The 18,874-nt window shown below is 31.8% G+C and overlaps 5 protein-coding genes across 7 annotated transcripts; 2 read left to right on the top strand and 3 right to left on the bottom strand.

The window, feature by feature from the left end:
- Positions 1-1,048: 1,048 nt before the first annotated feature.
- Positions 1,049-3,886, bottom strand: LOC110601846. Of its 2 annotated transcripts, none has more exons than XM_021739198.2 (4): positions 3,703-3,886; positions 3,479-3,568; positions 2,644-3,095; positions 1,049-2,328 (listed from the first exon to the last, which is right to left on the bottom strand). In XM_021739198.2, the coding sequence occupies exons 2-4, from the start codon at positions 3,538-3,540 to the stop codon at positions 1,235-1,237; spliced, it is 1,608 nt and encodes a 535-aa protein (XP_021594890.1). In that variant the 5' UTR covers positions 3,541-3,568; positions 3,703-3,886; the 3' UTR covers positions 1,049-1,234. The 2 variants fall into 2 exon arrangements, with proteins under 2 accessions (XP_021594890.1, XP_021594889.1); XM_021739197.2 differs by having other exon boundaries at positions 3,708-3,886.
- A 1,443-nt stretch (positions 3,887-5,329) lies between these two features.
- On the bottom strand, positions 5,330-6,599 carry LOC110601129 (pre-rRNA-processing protein TSR2 homolog). Its single transcript, XM_021738147.2, has 3 exons — positions 6,398-6,599; positions 6,216-6,307; positions 5,330-5,657 (listed from the first exon to the last, which is right to left on the bottom strand). Exons 1-3 carry the CDS (start codon positions 6,597-6,599, stop codon positions 5,592-5,594), a joined length of 360 nt encoding a protein of 119 aa, XP_021593839.1. The 3' UTR covers positions 5,330-5,591.
- A 47-nt stretch (positions 6,600-6,646) lies between these two features.
- On the top strand, positions 6,647-9,683 carry LOC110601127 (pentatricopeptide repeat-containing protein At4g14850). Its single transcript, XM_021738146.2, has 2 exons — positions 6,647-8,594; positions 9,063-9,683. Exons 1-2 carry the CDS (start codon positions 7,015-7,017, stop codon positions 9,526-9,528), a joined length of 2,046 nt encoding a protein of 681 aa, XP_021593838.1. The 5' UTR covers positions 6,647-7,014; the 3' UTR covers positions 9,529-9,683.
- Positions 9,684-12,345: 2,662 nt separating this feature from the next.
- LOC110601187 (cysteine synthase) lies at positions 12,346-14,932 on the bottom strand. 2 transcript variants are annotated; one of them, XM_043950954.1, is made up of 11 exons: positions 14,914-14,932; positions 14,524-14,577; positions 14,327-14,436; positions 14,153-14,210; positions 13,736-13,999; positions 13,502-13,639; positions 13,370-13,421; positions 13,080-13,159; positions 12,933-12,992; positions 12,764-12,844; positions 12,346-12,615 (listed from the first exon to the last, which is right to left on the bottom strand). In XM_043950954.1, the coding sequence occupies exons 2-11, from the start codon at positions 14,563-14,565 to the stop codon at positions 12,523-12,525; spliced, it is 978 nt and encodes a 325-aa protein (XP_043806889.1). In that variant the 5' UTR covers positions 14,566-14,577; positions 14,914-14,932; the 3' UTR covers positions 12,346-12,522. The 2 variants fall into 2 exon arrangements, with proteins under 2 accessions (XP_043806889.1, XP_021593925.1); XM_021738233.2 differs by lacking the exon at positions 14,914-14,932 and adding an exon at positions 14,731-14,889.
- Positions 14,933-16,687: 1,755 nt separating this feature from the next.
- Positions 16,688-17,441, top strand: LOC110601232 (ferredoxin C 1, chloroplastic). The gene has a single exon (XM_021738295.2). The coding sequence runs from the start codon at positions 16,768-16,770 to the stop codon at positions 17,200-17,202; it is 435 nt and encodes a 144-aa protein (XP_021593987.1). The 5' UTR covers positions 16,688-16,767; the 3' UTR covers positions 17,203-17,441.
- Positions 17,442-18,874: the final 1,433 nt, after the last annotated feature.

The raw sequence follows: 18,874 nt of genomic DNA, 5'->3' as shown, positions 1-18,874 counted from the left end.
ACTACAGGCTAGGAATTTCCTGAGAACAAAATGATAAAACTAATTTGAGATTTTCAATTAGTCAGTTTTGGATCAAATGTTAGTTTTAACATAAAAAAAAAATCCAAGGCAATGGTAACGCAAGAAAATAGGTATATGGTATTCTTCAAAATTATTGCATTATTGAATGTCTACGGCTATTTTCCCTAAATACTTATATGATTTACCATCTCCAATTTAATTAATTAAAGCCTCTGACTATGTTATCTACGCTCTCCCCTTTCCTAAATAAGCCTTTTGAGTTATAAATTTCTTCTTCTTCTTCTTTTTTTTTTTTTTTCAAAGAAACTTCCCAAATTTAATTGGCATATATTTATACTTTTTCCCATGGAAATCTAATAATTTAAAAATGTATTTTCTATTTTTTTTTTGAATAAATGTATTTTGAGCTTTCATGTCGATCATTTGAGAAAAAAAGCAGCAGCAAGGATTAATTTTAGAATTATCAGTAACCTTGTAGAGTTGTGATCCAATCCAGTGCAGAATATTCACTTATAAAAAAACATGAACCATATTTAAGTCTTACTTAGCTGAAAACTCATCTTTCATCTGATAAATCTAAAAGATCAAACTCTCCTACTAAGTCCTAAATGTCCGTATCTAACTTTCAATGTCTTCTTGGTGCAACTAAACAAGGGGAGTTGTATTTCTTCACCACCATCACTGTGATATCGTTTTCTATCGCCACCAGAGATTGGGAACCTTCCACTTCCATGTCAGTCTATGTCTAATATTAAGACTGATGCACAACCTCACCCAGTTGGAGTAGATAAATATAAGTAGGCATGCGTGTGGCTCTGATTTGGTCCCCAAATTTTCATGGCGACCTTCAGTGTCTGTTTATCTTTTAAGGAAATTTCGATGATTTCTTCAATTTGGCAGAGTAAAAAAATAAGGATTACGTAAATTATTAAATTTGAAAATATATAAAAATATGTTAAATATTTTCTATCACATTACTAATATTTGATGATAGAAAAAAAGTGACTACTAATGCCATAAATTCATAGCATCTAACCAAACCATAGGTCTTTACTTATCAAATGTAAGTTACTACATTATAAATGCTGAACTTACATGGCCTCCGAGGGCATCTTAAAGAAATAAACGATAAGCTATCCAACCATGCAACCGAAGTTAATTGCAATAAACAGGTTTGACATATATATAAAAAACAAAGCTCTAAAGAAATTGCCTAAAAAGAAAGACCTTCTAGAGGGGCAAATTTTGCCAGAATTTCAGATTCACGCTTCACTGCATTTGTCTTTTTCATCTCCAATTCTGGAATTCTGGAGTTGGATTGCTGAATTTCATGCACAATTTTTGGAATTGCATTTGCCGCCACCTTTTGAGCATATGCTACCCCAACCTTTGCTGCCTTGTCAGCCTCAATTTCATCAGTAAGCTCAGCTCGCCTGGATTGAAGTAGAGCGATTTGAATGTCAATTTCTTGCACGGTCAATATGCTTGAATCCACCTGTGATTGCAGCTGGTCTGCCTTTTCCTTCAGTTCATTATACTCATTCTTCAAAGATGTAACCCTGGCCTTTTTACCTTCAAGGGTCGCAAAGAATTCGTTAACCTGCTCTATTATTTCCCTGCTCTCCATAAAAACCTCACTGAATGATGAAATTTCTTCAATCAACTTCAATTTAACAAGTTGCTCAGCATTCAATCTAGGATCCTTTCGAAGTTTGGATGCCAGGGATGTAAGTTCGGAAATTTTGTTGGTTGAGACCAATGATGGGAAATCCATAACAAGAAGAGAAGAAAGCATGGTTCGAGCTTCTGCCATTTCATTCTGCGCTATATAAGAATCCATGCTTGCTGAAGAGAGTAACTGGATTTCGGAGACAGGCTGGGTAAGCATGCCTTCCAGAGAGTTGAGATAGTTATCAAAATCCTCTGGAATGGGATCAACTGTTAATTCCTGTGTGCTAAGTACACCACCTTCTTGATCACGGGGGACAGACAGTTTAGAAGAATGTCTAGTTTTCCGCTTAGCTGTGGATGATAATGTAGCTGCATTCTGTCTTGTCCGCTTAGGAGTGTTTGATGGTTTAGTTTTGGATCGTTTAGGTGCGGGGGATTTTTTAGCTCCACTCTGTTTTTTTCTCTTGGGTGTAGTTGATGATGTTGCTCCATTTTGATTTGCTTGTTTGGGAGTGGATGCTACATTCCTATTTCTTTTTCCCCGGCCAAAATGAAGATTCTCTTCTTTCTTTTCTTCTTGACCTCCCACTTTTTCATCCTGCAGAGGGTTCTCCGAAATAGGGAAGGCAGGCTTCTCTGTATCATAAGAATACTAGTCAAAACTCTAAACAAATAATGCTAATGGAAAACAACATATGAACAAAACACATAAAAATAAACAAAAGCCTCCCCACAGCAAAAACTTTCCCTCTCTCAAGAGCTATGAACCGGAAGTCCTTCCCTAGGTTCACAGAAGAAATTCAACAAGAAATGAAAAAAAAAAAAAAATCAACAAGAGACTGATCAAAATTTAGCCCAAGCAAGCATGCTGAGAAGCAGCAACTGCAAATCCTAAGACCAAGCTGGCAAGATAGAAATATTAGTGAATAGAGTAAAAAAGTTTAAACAAACCTTTTGCTAAAGCTTGAATATTTACAGGGATCTTCCAAGCAAAGGATGCAAAGAATGCATCAACATCAGCACCTTGGAATTGTGATTGAATATAATTTGCAACTGCAGTCTTACTAGCAAAAGATTGTTTTCCAAGACGATTTGGAAGATAGAGGAATCTATCTTGGAAATAGCCAAAAGAGTTGAACCTTTTTCCTACCCTCCAGGTCCAAACATCACCAGGAACTGGCCAATCAATAGGAGCATATGGCAAGCCCTCTCCAGAATCACCAGGTAGAACTGGCCACAGCAAGTTATGCTCCTCATGATGCGTGCCACCGTTATTTTCACTAGGGACATCATTTTGCAAAATTTGATCACTCTGCACGATTTGATCAGTCTGCACAAATTGTTCATTCAGCTCGAATTGCTCATTCTGCTGACCACCCATTGAGACCGGTGAGCCGTAGCCACTATGATATTAGAAAAAAAAAGAAAGAAAGAAAATAAATAAACTTTAAAGAGAATGCAACAATCGAGTAATATTCCGAGAAAAAAAAAATCGAGTAATATAACTAAAATCTTCACTAGTTTCAGGATATACATAACCTAATTACTCTGTAAGCAGTTGTAAATTAAATATTCCCTACACTTGTGTATCATCTACATCTCCCATTCCAGAAATAAAGAAGTGTCAATATTCACATAAAATCCAATCTAGCTAATGAATCACATGCTGGGTTTCGTTCTATTACACCAACGAAAGCTGAAATTTTCTAACAATTAAGAAGAACTAGGTAAATCTAAGAAAGGGAAAATGGGTAAATCTAAGAAAGGGAAAATAAAAAAATCTTACTCTGGAGTAGCATACTCTTCCACTTGATCTGAGAAAATGTGAAATGGGTCGGAGTCAGACATAACGAGTCACGAACAAAAATCCCTTTACCTGCAAAAAAAGAAAGGATAAGTAAAAGAGAAAACATAGTTATGAAGTTGGAGAGATAAATCATAGAAGATGAAAATTGAAGGCATGGAAAGCGGAATCAACATCATGAAGAAAAGATAGAAAAAATAAAATACACTACAGCTCTTTGACTGAAGCAGACACTGTAATTGACAAGAAATGGAGACACTGTAAAGCTAATAAAGAAGGCAGGTAGAAGGAGAACTAGTATAGACGAGGATGAAGGGGACGGATGCCAAGAAATGGACAGTGGGAGGATGAATTGTCGGTCTTGACCTTTGGGCATGGATCTCAAATCCAATCCAATCCAATCCATCCCTTGTTGCAAGGTCCCCAATTAAACATCCGAAAGGTGTTCTTACTTGCTACTACTCTCACGCGCTCATTGGTGAGTGTTTGCACGACAGTTAAAATTCAACTCTCTTTGTTTAATACCAACAAGTCAAAATAAATATAAACTCTTTAAGAAAAAAAAAATTTCCTTAGGATTTTGTCCCACTCTTCGAAGAAATTTCTCCGAGGAATTGGATATTTACGCGTTTAAATTAACAAGTTAGTTACACGAGTATAAAAAGAATGGACATATATAAAAATATAATTGTTGTTTTTTAAAAAAAAAACTGCATGATTTTTTTTTATAATTTTCATAAAATATAATTGCCTTATTAGAATACTTTATTTTATAATTTTTTTAATAATATTAATTGATATGTTTGAATATTTAATCCAATCAAATTTTAATAGAATAAATTTAAATAGTTATAATTAAATTTAATTTAAAATTAAATTTAAAAAATAATACTCATTCTGATTAAATGTAAATTTTATTAATCGATATCCACCCTTCAAATCAGTTTATATGAATAATTAATTTAATATAAAAATATATATTTTTAATAATATTTATAATTTTTTTATATTTTTTATTTAAAATTTAAATATTTTTAAAAAATATTAAATTTTTAAATAAAAATTATTAATAAAAAATATTTTTTATATAAATTATTAATTAAAATATATGAAATTAAATAAATTTAAATTTTATTTGAATAATAATAATCGAGTATAAATATTAATAATATAAATAAGGTTTGAATATTTTAATTTTTGGGATGTTTTACTTATTTACATTCTAAAACATAATTATAAAAAATATCTAAAATATAATTATAAAATATATCTAAAATATTATTTTAAATAAAATAATCTATTGTTCAGCTGTAATTTGTTCCAAATTTATCTAGTTATGCTATCAATGGAAGTTTGTTGTACAAAATCAAAACCACAACATTACTTGGAAACTTTTGCTAAGCTTCCATATTAAATGGCTGAATTTAAAATCTTACTATTTAATTAAGAATGACAATTTAAAATTTAAATTCTTATATTTAAAAATTTAATTGCTTAAATACGAAAGGGGAATTAAAATTAAAATTAAAATTTTAATTTTTTAAAATACAATAATAATTTTGCTTTGGAACGAAAAATTTAGAACTTCAACATGCAATTCACATCCATCGACCATCATCAGTCCAAATGTTCTCCAAATTTAGAACCTCAATTTGATTCACAGTGTTCTCCAAATGTTCCTACGCCCGATTATGAAGTCAAATTTATTCCAAGTTGAAACTCAAAATATATAGTTGCCTCAATCACAGCATAGAGACAGGAAGGGCACTCAATTAATAGCCAAGAAAAGGATGTCATACAGAATAGACTGAAATTTGTATGAACAACTACCAGTAATGGTTTTCCATAATGTTCTCTTCAATAAAAGAAGGTTTCTGTAGGAACAATTAGGAATGCAGTTACTTCTTACATTATTGTACATCACTAATACACACTAATTACAAAGATGTGCAATCACAGGCATAAACGCTTGTACTTGCTTGTCTGTTGACAATGAAGCCTAATAAGAATTATAGCAGAACAGAACAACCCTGCAGATGAAAAAATCTTGGGCATGAATCTTGATAAGCCTTTTTAACTCAAACTCTTGGGCAACTCAACATTTTGTCTGATGATTTCTGTGCAAGTATTCTTCATGCATCATTATCAGTTGTTCTGCAACCTGCTCAGAGTTGAAATCATTCATTAGTAGAAATGGACAAGCTTGAGCAGAAATACATGAAAATGCATAATAAACAGTATCTGGACATTGAAATTAGAGTTGCCAAACTGGATGAAATTCCATGAGCAGAAGAAATTTAAAAGACGGCTGCTTACATTTCAAGGAATGCAACTATTTGAAAGTAGCATCAAACCATCAAGATATTACTAGAGACATGCACAATATAAGCCAACAGATATCATTCTGGAGCTACAACAAACATCTCTTCTTATCCGAGAAAGAGTAAACTAATGCATGATGGCAAATCCATATTGTCAGATGAATAAGCCATCACCCTCCATTGTACCAACATAACAATGACTTCGAAAGTCTTAGAAACAACATGTCCGTCATATGAAAGGTTTTCTAAAAGTGAATTAGTTTTCACAAGATCATAATCAATATCTTAACAAATAATAAGTAGCTATAAAAAAAATGCATGACACAATTCCTTATTCAAGAAATGGATAATAAGTTCAGAGAGGAACTTGATGAATGGGGAAGAGAATATGTATAAACCTCCTCAATGCTGCCGTCCTCAATCTCTGTGTTGAAAGAAAGCAGCAAGTTTTCATGAAGCAAATTCTCCAAATCTTCAACATAAAGTGGTCCTGCAATTACATTATACATATATAACCATTAAACGCGACATAAACCAATTAATGCAACGTAAAGAAAAAAATGAGGAATCAAATTTATACCTCTAGATTGAGCGAACCAAGACAAGACATCGGTGGCGAGCTGGTGGGATTTCTGGAGGGAATCGTGGCCACCCCACTCATTTTGGATAGCCATTTGAAGTCCATTCCATCGGGAAAAAAGCAATGCAATACCCTCTCGGAGATGAGAGACAGCCTCTGGCTTTTGAACGGTAACACGGTTGTTTTTGTAGATGGGTTCCATAATTTAAGAATAATAGTTCTGCCCCTGAAAAAGTTCGTTGGCCTGTGGTTCAGCTCCCCGTCTCCTAGAGAAAATCCTCTTCCTCTCAGAGAGAACGAGACAGCAGAGACAAAGGTGATGGATGGTTATGTATTTATAGGTGTGAAGAAAAAGGCGAGAGAAAGTTGGCATCGTGGCGCTATTAGAGAAAGACTCGGCGAACATGCAGGGAAAGTGTTTCTTTTGGGTCTGGTCAGCACTCAGTAATTTCTCGACGCATGTCCTACAAACAATGGGTTCCCGTTCTCCTCACCAAGGCCTAAGGTCTCGTGCACAAAGCCCATCCTTGTATGAATATCTATCATTTTCTCAAGTTTCAAAATGCTTCGAGATTCATTTTTGGCGCTACCACGACAAACCATGACTGCAACTAGCCATGCCTTCTCTCACACCCAATTCACTCGCCTCCCTTCTCGAATCTGCAGTCAAAATTCGCTCCTCCCTCCTTGGCCGAGCCACCCATGCCCAGACCATCAAGACCCTTCAATATCCACTCTCTCCCTTTCTCGCCAACCACCTGATCAACATGTATTCCAAACTCGACCTTCCGAACACGGCCAACATCGTCCTCCAACTCACCCCAACTCGCTCTGTCGTCACCTGGACTGCCCTCATCTCCGGCGCCGTTCAAAATGGTCATTTCTCGTCTGCCCTACTCCAATTTTTTAACATGCGCCGCGAAAATATTCAACCCAACGATTTCACTTTTCCTAGCGCGTTTAAAGCGTCTGCTTCACTTCGGTTACCCTTCATAGGAAAACAGGTGCATGCGATTGCGGTTAAGTTTGGGCAAATATACGATGTCTTTGTTGGATGCAGTGCGTTTGATATGTATTCCAAAACAGGGCTTAAACATGAAGCGCAGAAACTATTTGATGAACTGCCTGAGAGAAATGTCGTTACGTGGAATGCGTATATTTCTAATGCGGTGCTTGATGGGAAGCTTATAAATGCTGTCAACGCCTTTGTAGAGTTTCGTCGAGCGGGTGGAGAGCCTGACTCCATAACGTTCTGTGCGTTTCTAAACGCATGTGCTGATCCGTTGTATTTGGACCTTGGGAGACAGTTGCACGGGTTTGTGATTCAAAGTGGCTTTGAGGCGGATGTTTCTGTCTCAAATGGGCTTATTGATTTTTATGGTAAGTGCAGGGAGGTTAGATTGGCAGAGATGGTATTTGGTGGGATGGAGAAGAGGAATGCTGTTTCGTGGTGCTCCATGGTGGCTGCTTGTGAGCAGAATGGGGAGGAAGAAAAGGCTTGTGTGTTTTTCTTGAAGGGTAGGAGAGAAGGAGTTCAGCCAACAGATTATATGGTTTCTAGTGTTATCAGTGCTTGTGCAGGGCTTGCAGGACTTGAATTGGGACGATCAGTTCATGCACTTGCTGTGAAAGCATGCATGGAAGTTGATATTTTTGTTGGCACCGCCCTTGTTGACATGTATGGCAAATGTGGGAGCATTGAGGATGCTGAGAGAGCCTTTCATGAGATGCCCGAACGGAATATGGTTACGTGGAATGCAATGATTGGCGGGTACACACACCAAGGACATGCTGACATGGCCATCAGATTGTTCGAAGAAATGAAATCTGAGGTGGCTCCAAACTATGTGACCATGGTGTGTATATTATCAGCTTGTAGTAGGGGAGGTGCGGTTGAATTGGGCATGGAGGTATTCAAGTCAATGAGAGACAGGTACATGATTGAACCGGGGTCAGAGCATTATGCTTGTATTGTGGATTTGTTAGGGCGGGCTGGGATGGTAGAAAATGCCTATGAGTTCGTAAAGAAAATGCCTATACGTCCAACAATTGAGGTGTGGGGAGCTCTTTTAAATGCTTGTAGGATGCATGGGAAGCCAGAACTGGGAAAAATTGCTGCAAGTAACTTATTTGAACTTGATCCAAAAGATTCTGGCAACCATGTGCTGCTTTCAAATATGTTTGCTGCTGCTGGGAGGTAAGATGTTTTAGCTGATCTGATCAGTTCCCTCAAGTTATAGTTTCAAGAACATGAGCATTTTATTTTCAAGATAATTCTGTCATCTCCTTATCTTTTTGTACTCCCCGGATAATGAATACATGGCTTAATCCTAAATTGTGGATTAACTGTATTTGATTTAAATGTTTTAGATTCTAAATTTTGTGGACCTGTAATCCTAGCATCACTGGATAGACTTGGGAGCTAGGAGATATAAAAATAAAGGATTTTAATGAAGAATGAAAATTTTAGTATGAAAAGCTATCTGTTTTACTTGACCTCATAAAGTAATCTCCACAACTGCGCGTATAAAACTCAAGTTCCTGTGGGAGTTTCAGATTTAGAGTTGCATTTACTGCTACCTATTTTCACTGCATCTAAAATTTGCTATCCCTTTCTGTTTCCCTTTCCCCACTTGTTAACCAAAGGCGTGGGATCTTATTGCAGGTGGGAGGAAGCCACCCTGGTGAGAAAGGAAATGATCGATGTTGGGATCAAGAAGGGTGCAGGTTGTAGTTGGCTTACTGCAAAGAATGAGATCCATGTCTTCCAAGCAAAGGATACATCCCATGCAATGAACTCTGAGATACAGGCAATGCTAGTTAAGCTAAGAATGGAAATGAAGGCAGCTGGCTACGTACCTGATACAAACTATGCACTTCATGATTTAGAAGAAGAGGAGAAAATCACAGAAGTGTGGTACCACAGCGAGAAGATTGCCCTGGCCTTTGGCCTCATAGCTATCCCGCCTGGAGTACCTATAAGAATTACCAAAAACCTTAGGATCTGCGGCGATTGTCATAGTGCCTTCAAATTTATCTCTGGCATTGTTGGCAGAAAAATTATTGTTAGAGATAATAGCCGATTTCATCATTTCCAGAGTAGTCAGTGCTCCTGCAGAGATTATTGGTGATCTTCTATTCTATTAATTAATATTCTTGGTAGAGGTATCTCTCATAAAACTTCAAGGATAACCTTGTAGTTATACCTGTAAATTTCCGAACAAGTATACAGTTTCTTTTGATCCTTGAGATTTATTGTGGACGTGCCTGATAAGTTTGTCTTGAATGAATCACAAATATGCTTCAGCAGTTTGTCTTGAATGAATCACAAATATGATTCATTGCAAGTTAAACTGTTTCTCACAAAAAAAAAAAAAGGATTTTTAATTATACAGAGAAATTTTCTTTTGGGAGTAATATATTTTAGAATTTTCCATAGGGAGAAACAGGGGCAGATGTCTTGATCTTACGACGGACAGATGAATTACGTCTAGGCCTCTTGGACAATGGACAAATGGGCCTTCCATCTGGGCTCGGAATGAAGGCCTAAGAAAGATTGAAATAACTTTTTAAAAAAAAAAAAATTCAAAAAAAATATTTAAATAAATTTTAATAAAATTATTCATAATTTTATTTAAAAAGTAAAAATTTTGTGAATTAAAAAAAATCAATATTTCTATTTTAATAAAAAATATAATTAAAGAAATAAATTCAATTTAATTTTTATAAAAAATTTTATTCCAAACATATGGTCGTAGATAAAACATGGACAAGATTGAGCCTTGCAATCATATATCTTTTATGTTATAATTTTCAATTATATAATTAACAAAATTTTGTTAAGATATAAAACATGTATATTATTTTTTTAAAATAATTTAATATGTATATTGTAGAATTAAAATTTAAATGAAGAAATCCATCTCTTCAAATACTTGGTGAGGTAATTTATTATATCAAAAAATGATACTTTAGTTAACTTTACAATTAATCATGCTATTTTTATTGATCAGTCTTGAAAATGAAATAAGGTGTGGACGATATATGTTTAATTTAATTTATTCTAAATATTTTTAATCGAATAAATAGAAAATGCTTTCATTGATTAAATAATATTCATAGTCATTTGTATATCTATATTTGAATTTAAAATAAATTATGAAGAGATTAACAAGTGTTATATTTAAATTTATATAATTATGTTAAGTGGTATTTTTAAAATTATCTATTTATATCAAATACCACACTTAATATATTTTATTTTTATTTTTAAATTATTTTTTATATTTATTAATATTATTAATTAATATGTCCATTAATTTATTATATTTATTATTATAATTTGTATATTTATTATTAGTTTGTATTTTTTAAATTTTTTATAATTACTATTAGTTTGTGATTTTTTAATTTTTTCAATATAATATATTAATCACAATAAAGTAAAAACTTTAATATATATATTTTATTTTTATTTTTAATAATAAATAAACTATAAAAAATTATAATTAATATTATTAATTAATTAATACTACGTGTTTTCTATTTTTTAGGTGAATAACAATAAATATATGAAAAATTATTTACAGTACAAATTTATAATTTATATATATTTTTAATTTTATTTTTATTATCACTATTAATATATGACTTTTTTATTTTTTATTTTTTGATATTATAAATATAATTTATTATATTGATTGGTAATAATCTTTTGATACTCTATAACTTTTTAATATAGTATATTATTATATTATAATAAAAATTTTATTATTCAAAAATTTATTGTAATTTTTATTTTAATAATAAATAGAGTATTAAAAATATATTTATAAAAATTGGATAACTATCATGTAAAAAGGTATTTAGATAATAAAATAAAATTACTATAAAAAAATATATAAATATATATATAAGTCCATAACAAAATATTATGTAAAACATTTTTACTATTTGACAATGGTGTTAGTTTATTGATTTAATAATTTTTTAAAATTATATCAAATATAATCTAATTAATAAATATTATATATTTTTATTCATTTAATATGAATAATTATATAGAATATATATTAAAATTATTATAAAAAATAGTGATTATAATAAAATATAAAATAATTAAAGAATTAATAAAATTAATTGTATAAAATATTATGTATTCAAATATCTTATATAAAACATAAATAAATATAAATAACTAAAATATAATAAAAAGTCAAATAGTGCTTTTAATACTTTAAATAAAATCTTATAAATTTTGAACCATCAAATTATTAAATCTGAATTATTATAATGTATTACATGAATGATCATAATACTTTTAGTTTTTATGTAATCTTCACATATCCATTGTTATTATTTTTTTAACATTTAACATGAAATATATGTTTGTATAATTCTTTCTATCTAACTCAGAAGATTGATAAAAGTTAGATAAGAATCAAACATTTAATTTTTTAATTTAAATGATTATTCCTCTTGGATAAATAGAAATTGGATAAGAGTTATTCAAATGTTTGAGATTTTTTTATTCAAATAATTTTTCTGACACCATCACTATAATACAGTGAGTTTATTATTAGTTATTAATAATATATGATAATAAATATTAAAATTTTTAATTTCTTAATTTGATGCCAATGAAATTTGCTATGCATGATTTTATACTTAATTAAAATTGATATCTTTAAATTTTTTAATTTAAAATTGAAAATTTACATATTAGTTGAATTTCTAATTACATATATTATTTTATAAAATAACTTTATATTATCTTATATAATATATTACTTACAGAATGTAAGTCAAACGAATACCTCTATTATATTAAGTAATATACACATCATAATATTTATATTAAATGAGAGTGCAGATTTATTTTTTTTCTTCTTCAATTTAGTCGTGAAATTAAAAGCATAGAGTAAATAATTTTTATTTTTATTTTTAAAAAAAAAACATAATATAACTCAAAGCATTCAATGGACTTCGTAGAGGAAATGCTCTAATAATTTGAGGTTTTGAGCTAACATTGTTGGGAATTTAGCACAAGTAACATAACAACTAGAAATTAAATACCAATTGAAAGCTTTGCAAGAATGTGAAATTGGTTTAAACGCAGAGAACACTCAGGACTCAAATGTCATACTTTCAGCTTCACGTCTCACCGATTCAAACAGCACAGAAGACAGATATCTCTCTCCAAAGCTTGGAAACACCACCTGCGCACAGCTCGTTCTGGTTATCCATGGATCATTTGATAATAATAATAATGTCCCTCAACTTTTTAATTTGCTTTTTTAAATTCTTACTGAAATATCATGTGCTAAGCCTTACCATAATGACTAACACTTAAAAGTGGGAACTTACAACTATGAGTTTTCCAGCATTCTCTGGTCTCTTTGCAATCTTAACTGCTGCGGCTGTGGCAGCACCAGATGATATTCCCACCTACTTCCACAAATGCATGTCATATATATACACATACATATAATCGCACCATTATGTTCATATTTACAAACCATAGTTGAGAACTTACAAGTAAACCTTCTTTTAGGGCAAGAAGCTTTGCAGTTTCAATTGATTCCTCACTTGATATCTGCAATATTGCACAAATTCAGTTGGGATATTCAAATTATTAATAAGCTTTTTGAATTAAGAAGGATCAAGAAATCTTCAGCCTTACTTGAACAACTTCATCGATGATATCTACTTCCAGAACTCCTGGGATAAAACCAGCCCCTATTCCTTGGATCTTATGCGGACCTAGAAAAGAAAAATAGCCAATAGATAAGATCAGATGTGCATATTACCATAAGCAATTTGCAGATCATCCCACTAAACGTTATTCCTTTCTTCTGTTAATGCATTTATGCCAAAACCTATATGGTGCAAAATGAAAGTTCTGCCTGAAGCAAAAACACATGCTGTGACAAAGAATTATCCAAGAGATGCACTCGATTTAACATAGCTAACCAGGTTTTCCTCCAGATAAAACAGGGCTTTCAACTGGTTCCACACCATATATCTGAAGAAAAAATGTAAGAAAACAAATGAGAAACTGAGAGCAATAGAAAAGCACAGACCTGAAATAGAGGTTAAGCCTACCTTAATATTTGGATTCTGCTCTTTCAGGTATTTCCCAGCACCTGTTATGGTTCCCCCAGTACCTATTCCTGAAACAAGGGCATCAACTTTCTCTCCAGAACCTTTCCATATCTCTGGTCCTGTAGTTTCATAATGCACCTGCATCCATACAAAAGACACAACTCAACTAACACTAAACCTCCAACTGCATGCACCAAAACTGAAGTACTAGTTTTGAGTGGGAAAAAAAAAAACCTTTGGATTGGCAGCATTCTCAAACTGTTGGAGCATATAAGCATTGGGAGTCTTGGCCAAAATCTCTTCTGCCTTTTGAATAGCCCCTTTCATGCCTTTAGCAGGATCAGTGAGCACCAACTCTGCTCCAAAAGCACGAAGAATAATTCTTCTTTCAAGACTCATTGATGCAGGCATTGTGATGATAAGCCTGTATCCCTTGGCAGCAGCCATGAATGCTAATCCTATGCCCGTATTTCCACTTGTTGGCTCAATCAGAACACTCTTTAGCAACCATTTCACAAAGCAGTCAAAATCAACAGAATCTCAAAAACTTATAAATTCCACAACACAACAAACCCCAAAATATTCCTTCTACACTAACCACAATTCTGTTATCACCAAGAACGTGAAATTCATTTGAAAACGAATACTAACCTGCCCTGGTGTGATAAGGCCCTTGGCCTCCGCGTCAGCAATCATGCTGTAACCAATCCTGCATATCAGTCCACAGGAATCAGAACCAAACAAAAACTTATATTTCAAGGCACTTATAGTCTCCAAAGTCCAAAGTGATAAGGGCTAAACCAAGAAACATAAAGCATTGGATACCTGTCTTTAACGCTAGAGCATGGCTCCATCATCTCTAGTTTAGCAGCAACACGAGCAACACAACCATCCACAACATTGTTGAGATATACCAATGGAGTTTTGCCAATTAACTGTGAGGGTAAAAGAAAGAAAAGGCATTATTTATCAGGAAAAGAATATAAGTCTTCATAAAGAAGATGGAAATTCTCCCAACTTACTTCAGTCACATCTTTAGCGATTTCGTTTTTCTCAACAGCCATTGCTTCAGATTACTGTAATTCAAGGAAACAAAAGCCAACAATCAATTATTTTCTCACTAATTCAACCCCAATTCACAAAAACTTCTGCAGCTATATATAAAACATTATTTTTTCAGTTTCATTCAATAAATAATAAATTTGATGACAACAAGGAGAAGGGTTTACAATTGTTTAGTCCAGATGATCTCAATCTTTAGTGATTGATGCACATAAGTAATGGAGAAAAAAGAAACTAAGAGCTATAAACAGTTGTATCAAAGGAAAAAAAATATCATCTTTGAGGCTTAGACAATGACAAAACCAACAAAGAAAACGATGGAACGAAGGTTTATTTATATAGCAATGTACAGAATGTGAACGTTGGCAGCTCTGTTGTGTATTGGCTGGCAGAGAGTGAGCGGGCGGCTGCAGAAAAGATTTTTGGCGATCAAAAATGGAAAATTCTTGTTGGATTTTTGGCCCCAAATGATTTGGTTGGATTGAAAGTGGGACATTTGGGTATGTATCTGACCTGATTTTATGACCAAGTTAACGGTGAAAATGATGTGATCAAATGTCACTTAAATTAGCATAGCCCAAGTTTGGAAGATGGGATATGAATGCTACCAATGGGCATTCAGAATTTTGTTTTTTTTTTTAGTAAGGAAATTATTAAATATGATTATTTATTGTAATTTCATATTTATGACATGAGAAATTGCATTTCTATTCTATTTTTTATATAATTTACATTTTTTATGTTAGCATACATTTTATGTTAATATTATATAAAATTAACATAAAATAGTTGTCTAGTCTTGCGTAATCCAGTGGTCAAGGTATTAAATTTAATCTGATTAATTCAATTTTAAGTTCCTACAAAAAAATAATAAAATAATTGTACTTTGGCTTGACCTATGATAAGTTCTATGTAAAATTTTCACTCATATATTTAATTCATTTAAGTATAAATCATACTTTAATTCTTAAATTTTAAGATAATTAACAAATCGATTCTTATACTTTTAAAATTAAACGTTTAATTTTTTTATAATCAGTTCCTCTAAATTAAAGTTCATTCAGTTCATTTCTACATTTAAAGGTATAAAAATATTTTTATTATTCTCTTTAAATGAATAAATAATCATTGAGTTTTAACATAATTAATGGATTAATCTCTGCACTTTTAAAATTCTACACTTAAATTTTTCTATAATCAGTTTGTATTTATTTATTATAATTTAAATATTTTAATATTTTATTATTTATTTAAAAAATATTTGATTCTCGTTAACTTTTATCTATAATATCTCATTTAACTAATTTTTAATACTTTTTATTTTTTAATTTTTATTTATTAAAATACTTTAATATTTATAATTTTAAAATTTTCAAAAAATACTTATAATTTTAACTATTTTTAAGTGGTCTCAAATAACTTTTAAATAAATTATAAATTTTATAAAGAGTATTTTACAAAGAAATTATATTTTAAAAAGAAAAAGTTTTATCGTCCACTCATTTTGAACTAAATTTATAATAGATAGAAGAAAATTATAATTTTAGACGGATTAAATATAAGAGATTTAAAGATTTAATTTTAAAAATATAAATTGATCTGTTAATTACGCTAAAATTTAGAAATAAGAGTATAGTTTACATAATATAAAAATTTTTATTTATATTAAAAAGATTTAAATTTAAAAATAAGTATAATTTATATAATATAAAATTCTTAGCTTCAATTAAAAGATTTTAAATTTTCATGATAATATTTTAAATATTTGAAATGTTTATGGATGAATCGATTTTTAATTTAGATGAATTATTTTTAATTTAGATGAATTAATTATATAGAGATTTAAGTATTTAATTTTAAAAATATAATGATAAATTTATTAATTATCTTAAAATTTAAAAATTAAAATATAATTTAATTTATATTTAAATAAAAAATAGTAACGTTTCATTAACGATATTTTTGCATAAAGTTATGGCAAGTGTATTTATAATTTTTTAATATTAAAAAAGTTTTATATATGAAAGGATAACAATCCTTACATTTTTTTTCCAATGCCAGTAACTGTCAACAGGGTTTCCCGTTGTTTTTTAAATTGTAAATTATTTACACCAACAAAAAGCAAAACCTTATCCTATCAACAACCACAGATCACTTCAATACCAGTCACAGAAGCTTCCCTCATTTCCCACCTCACAAAAGCCATGGCAACCCTTTGTGTCACTCCATTTCCGTCCTTTACTCTCGCCAAACAACTGTTGCCCACCAAACTTCCTTCCCTTAAACTCAACTACAGAGCAGGCAGATCCTTGAAGACTACAGTTAGGTCTTACAAAGTGTTGATTGAACATGAGGGTCAATCTACAGAGCTGGAGGTGGAACCTGATGAAACCATACTATCCAAGGCATTGGACTCTGGACTGCCGGTGCCTCATGACTGCAAGCTTGGGGTGTGCATGACTTGCCCAGCTAAGCTAATAAGCGGCACAGTTGACCAAAGTGAAGGTATGCTTAGTGATGATGTTGTGGAACGTGGGTATGCACTGCTGTGTGCTTCTTATCCAAAGTCAGATTGTCACATTAGGACCATTCCTGAAGATGAGCTGCTGTCCTTGCAACTAGCAACGGCTAATGACTGAAATCTGTGTGCATGATATTTCAGTTAGAAGTTTTGGTATTTAAATACTAAATTTGAGTACAATATTTTTGTTATCGGTATGCTGTGGTGGCAATGTTGAATAGATCTGTCTCTCTTTCCTTTTGTGCGTGTAAAGAAAAATAACAATGAAAGCATTTTTCTGTCAACTGAGTGATTGATTTATTAGATAATGGATCTTGTAATTGATTGATTTAGAATAAAACAAATGTTTATTTTGCAGTTACGCATCACAATAACAAGACTAGATCATACGGCATTGGAATTTCTCTTTTCTGTTCTCTTAGTATTACAGGTCGGATCCTATAGTTAGCCTAAGATTTCTTGTTTTCTATTTGGATTGGGCTATGTACTGGCGTTTAGCAGAGCCCAAAAATGATTTCAGTGGTTTGAGCTTTGGTACGAGTATGACACAGCAAATTGGCGATGTTCAAGAGGTTGGAAACTTGCCTGCGTGGTTGCACCTATATCCATTCATCGGAATACATATGAATTGCTAATCTTTAGTACGCATACAATATGCTCAATCAACCAAATCCCAAGTCATCCTAATTTTCTGTGGTCAAGTCTAATGGGCGTGATTCAGAAATATATTCTAAACGTTAACAGAATTTTAGTCATCTTAAAGCGATAAAATTTCAAATTCCTTGCGCCAAATAATAATAATATAATAATATTTAAATTGAACAAATTATTCTTTTAAGGAAATAGTTTTATTTAAATCTGTTAGACAGCAACTCTATTAAGTTAATTATTCAATATTTGATCTAAAGAAAAAGTCTTAAAATTTAATTTTAAAAATACTTATACCAATAAGAAAAAACTTTTTAATCGTGCTTATATGTGTTGATGTTTATGGTCGAAATTTTCAAATATTCAACATCTAACCCCAATGTTCATACTTGCTATTTGAATTTACATTTTTTATCTTTGTTAGTTTTCTCTGGTTGTAGGTTAAGTGGAATCTAGATCCTAATCTTTCTATATTAGACCCGCGAAAAATTTGGATGGTGTAAAAAATAAAATGTCAAGGGTTACATTCCCACCTTCAACTGCGTTACTTTACCTTTTTGTTGGAATCCTTTATGGATCTTATAGCGGTTTCCATCTCACTTCTCGGAGTTTTAAGAGAGTCCGACAGCAATAGTATATCACATATTTTATAAGTGAACTCGGCAAATCGTCCAACTTTAAGGACCCGTACACTACTTAGTCTTTCCCCAAGAAGTCTTATACTCCCTAAGAAGTCTTATACTTCCCAAAGTAGCTCAACAAAATAATTGAATTGTTATCAAAGAGTGTGGCACAATGAAAACTAAATAATTACGAAGTGATAAGGAAGGAAGTTAGTGCACAAGAGATACAATAGAGAAACTTTATTCACTCAATAAAAATACAAGGATCAAATTGTAATTTTATAAAAACTACATGGACAACTTGAAAAAGACTTTCGACTACACTCTCTCTCCTTGAAGTAGTTTTTGTCGTTATTCACAAATGATTGGGAGGTGGAGTATTTATAGGCAACCCATCTCTAGGGCTGAGCAGTATTCGGTTTAAACCGAAATAACCGACCGAACCGATTAATTTTAAAATTTTGGTTCGGTTTTTTTTTTTTCGGTTCGGTTCGGTTTGAAATTTTTAAAAAATCGGTG

This window comes from Manihot esculenta, chromosome 15 (genome assembly GCF_001659605.2).
Source record: "Manihot esculenta cultivar AM560-2 chromosome 15, M.esculenta_v8, whole genome shotgun sequence".
NCBI classification, from domain to species: Eukaryota; Viridiplantae; Streptophyta; class Magnoliopsida; order Malpighiales; family Euphorbiaceae; genus Manihot; species Manihot esculenta.
This window is presented reverse-complemented; position numbering and strand designations above follow the sequence as displayed.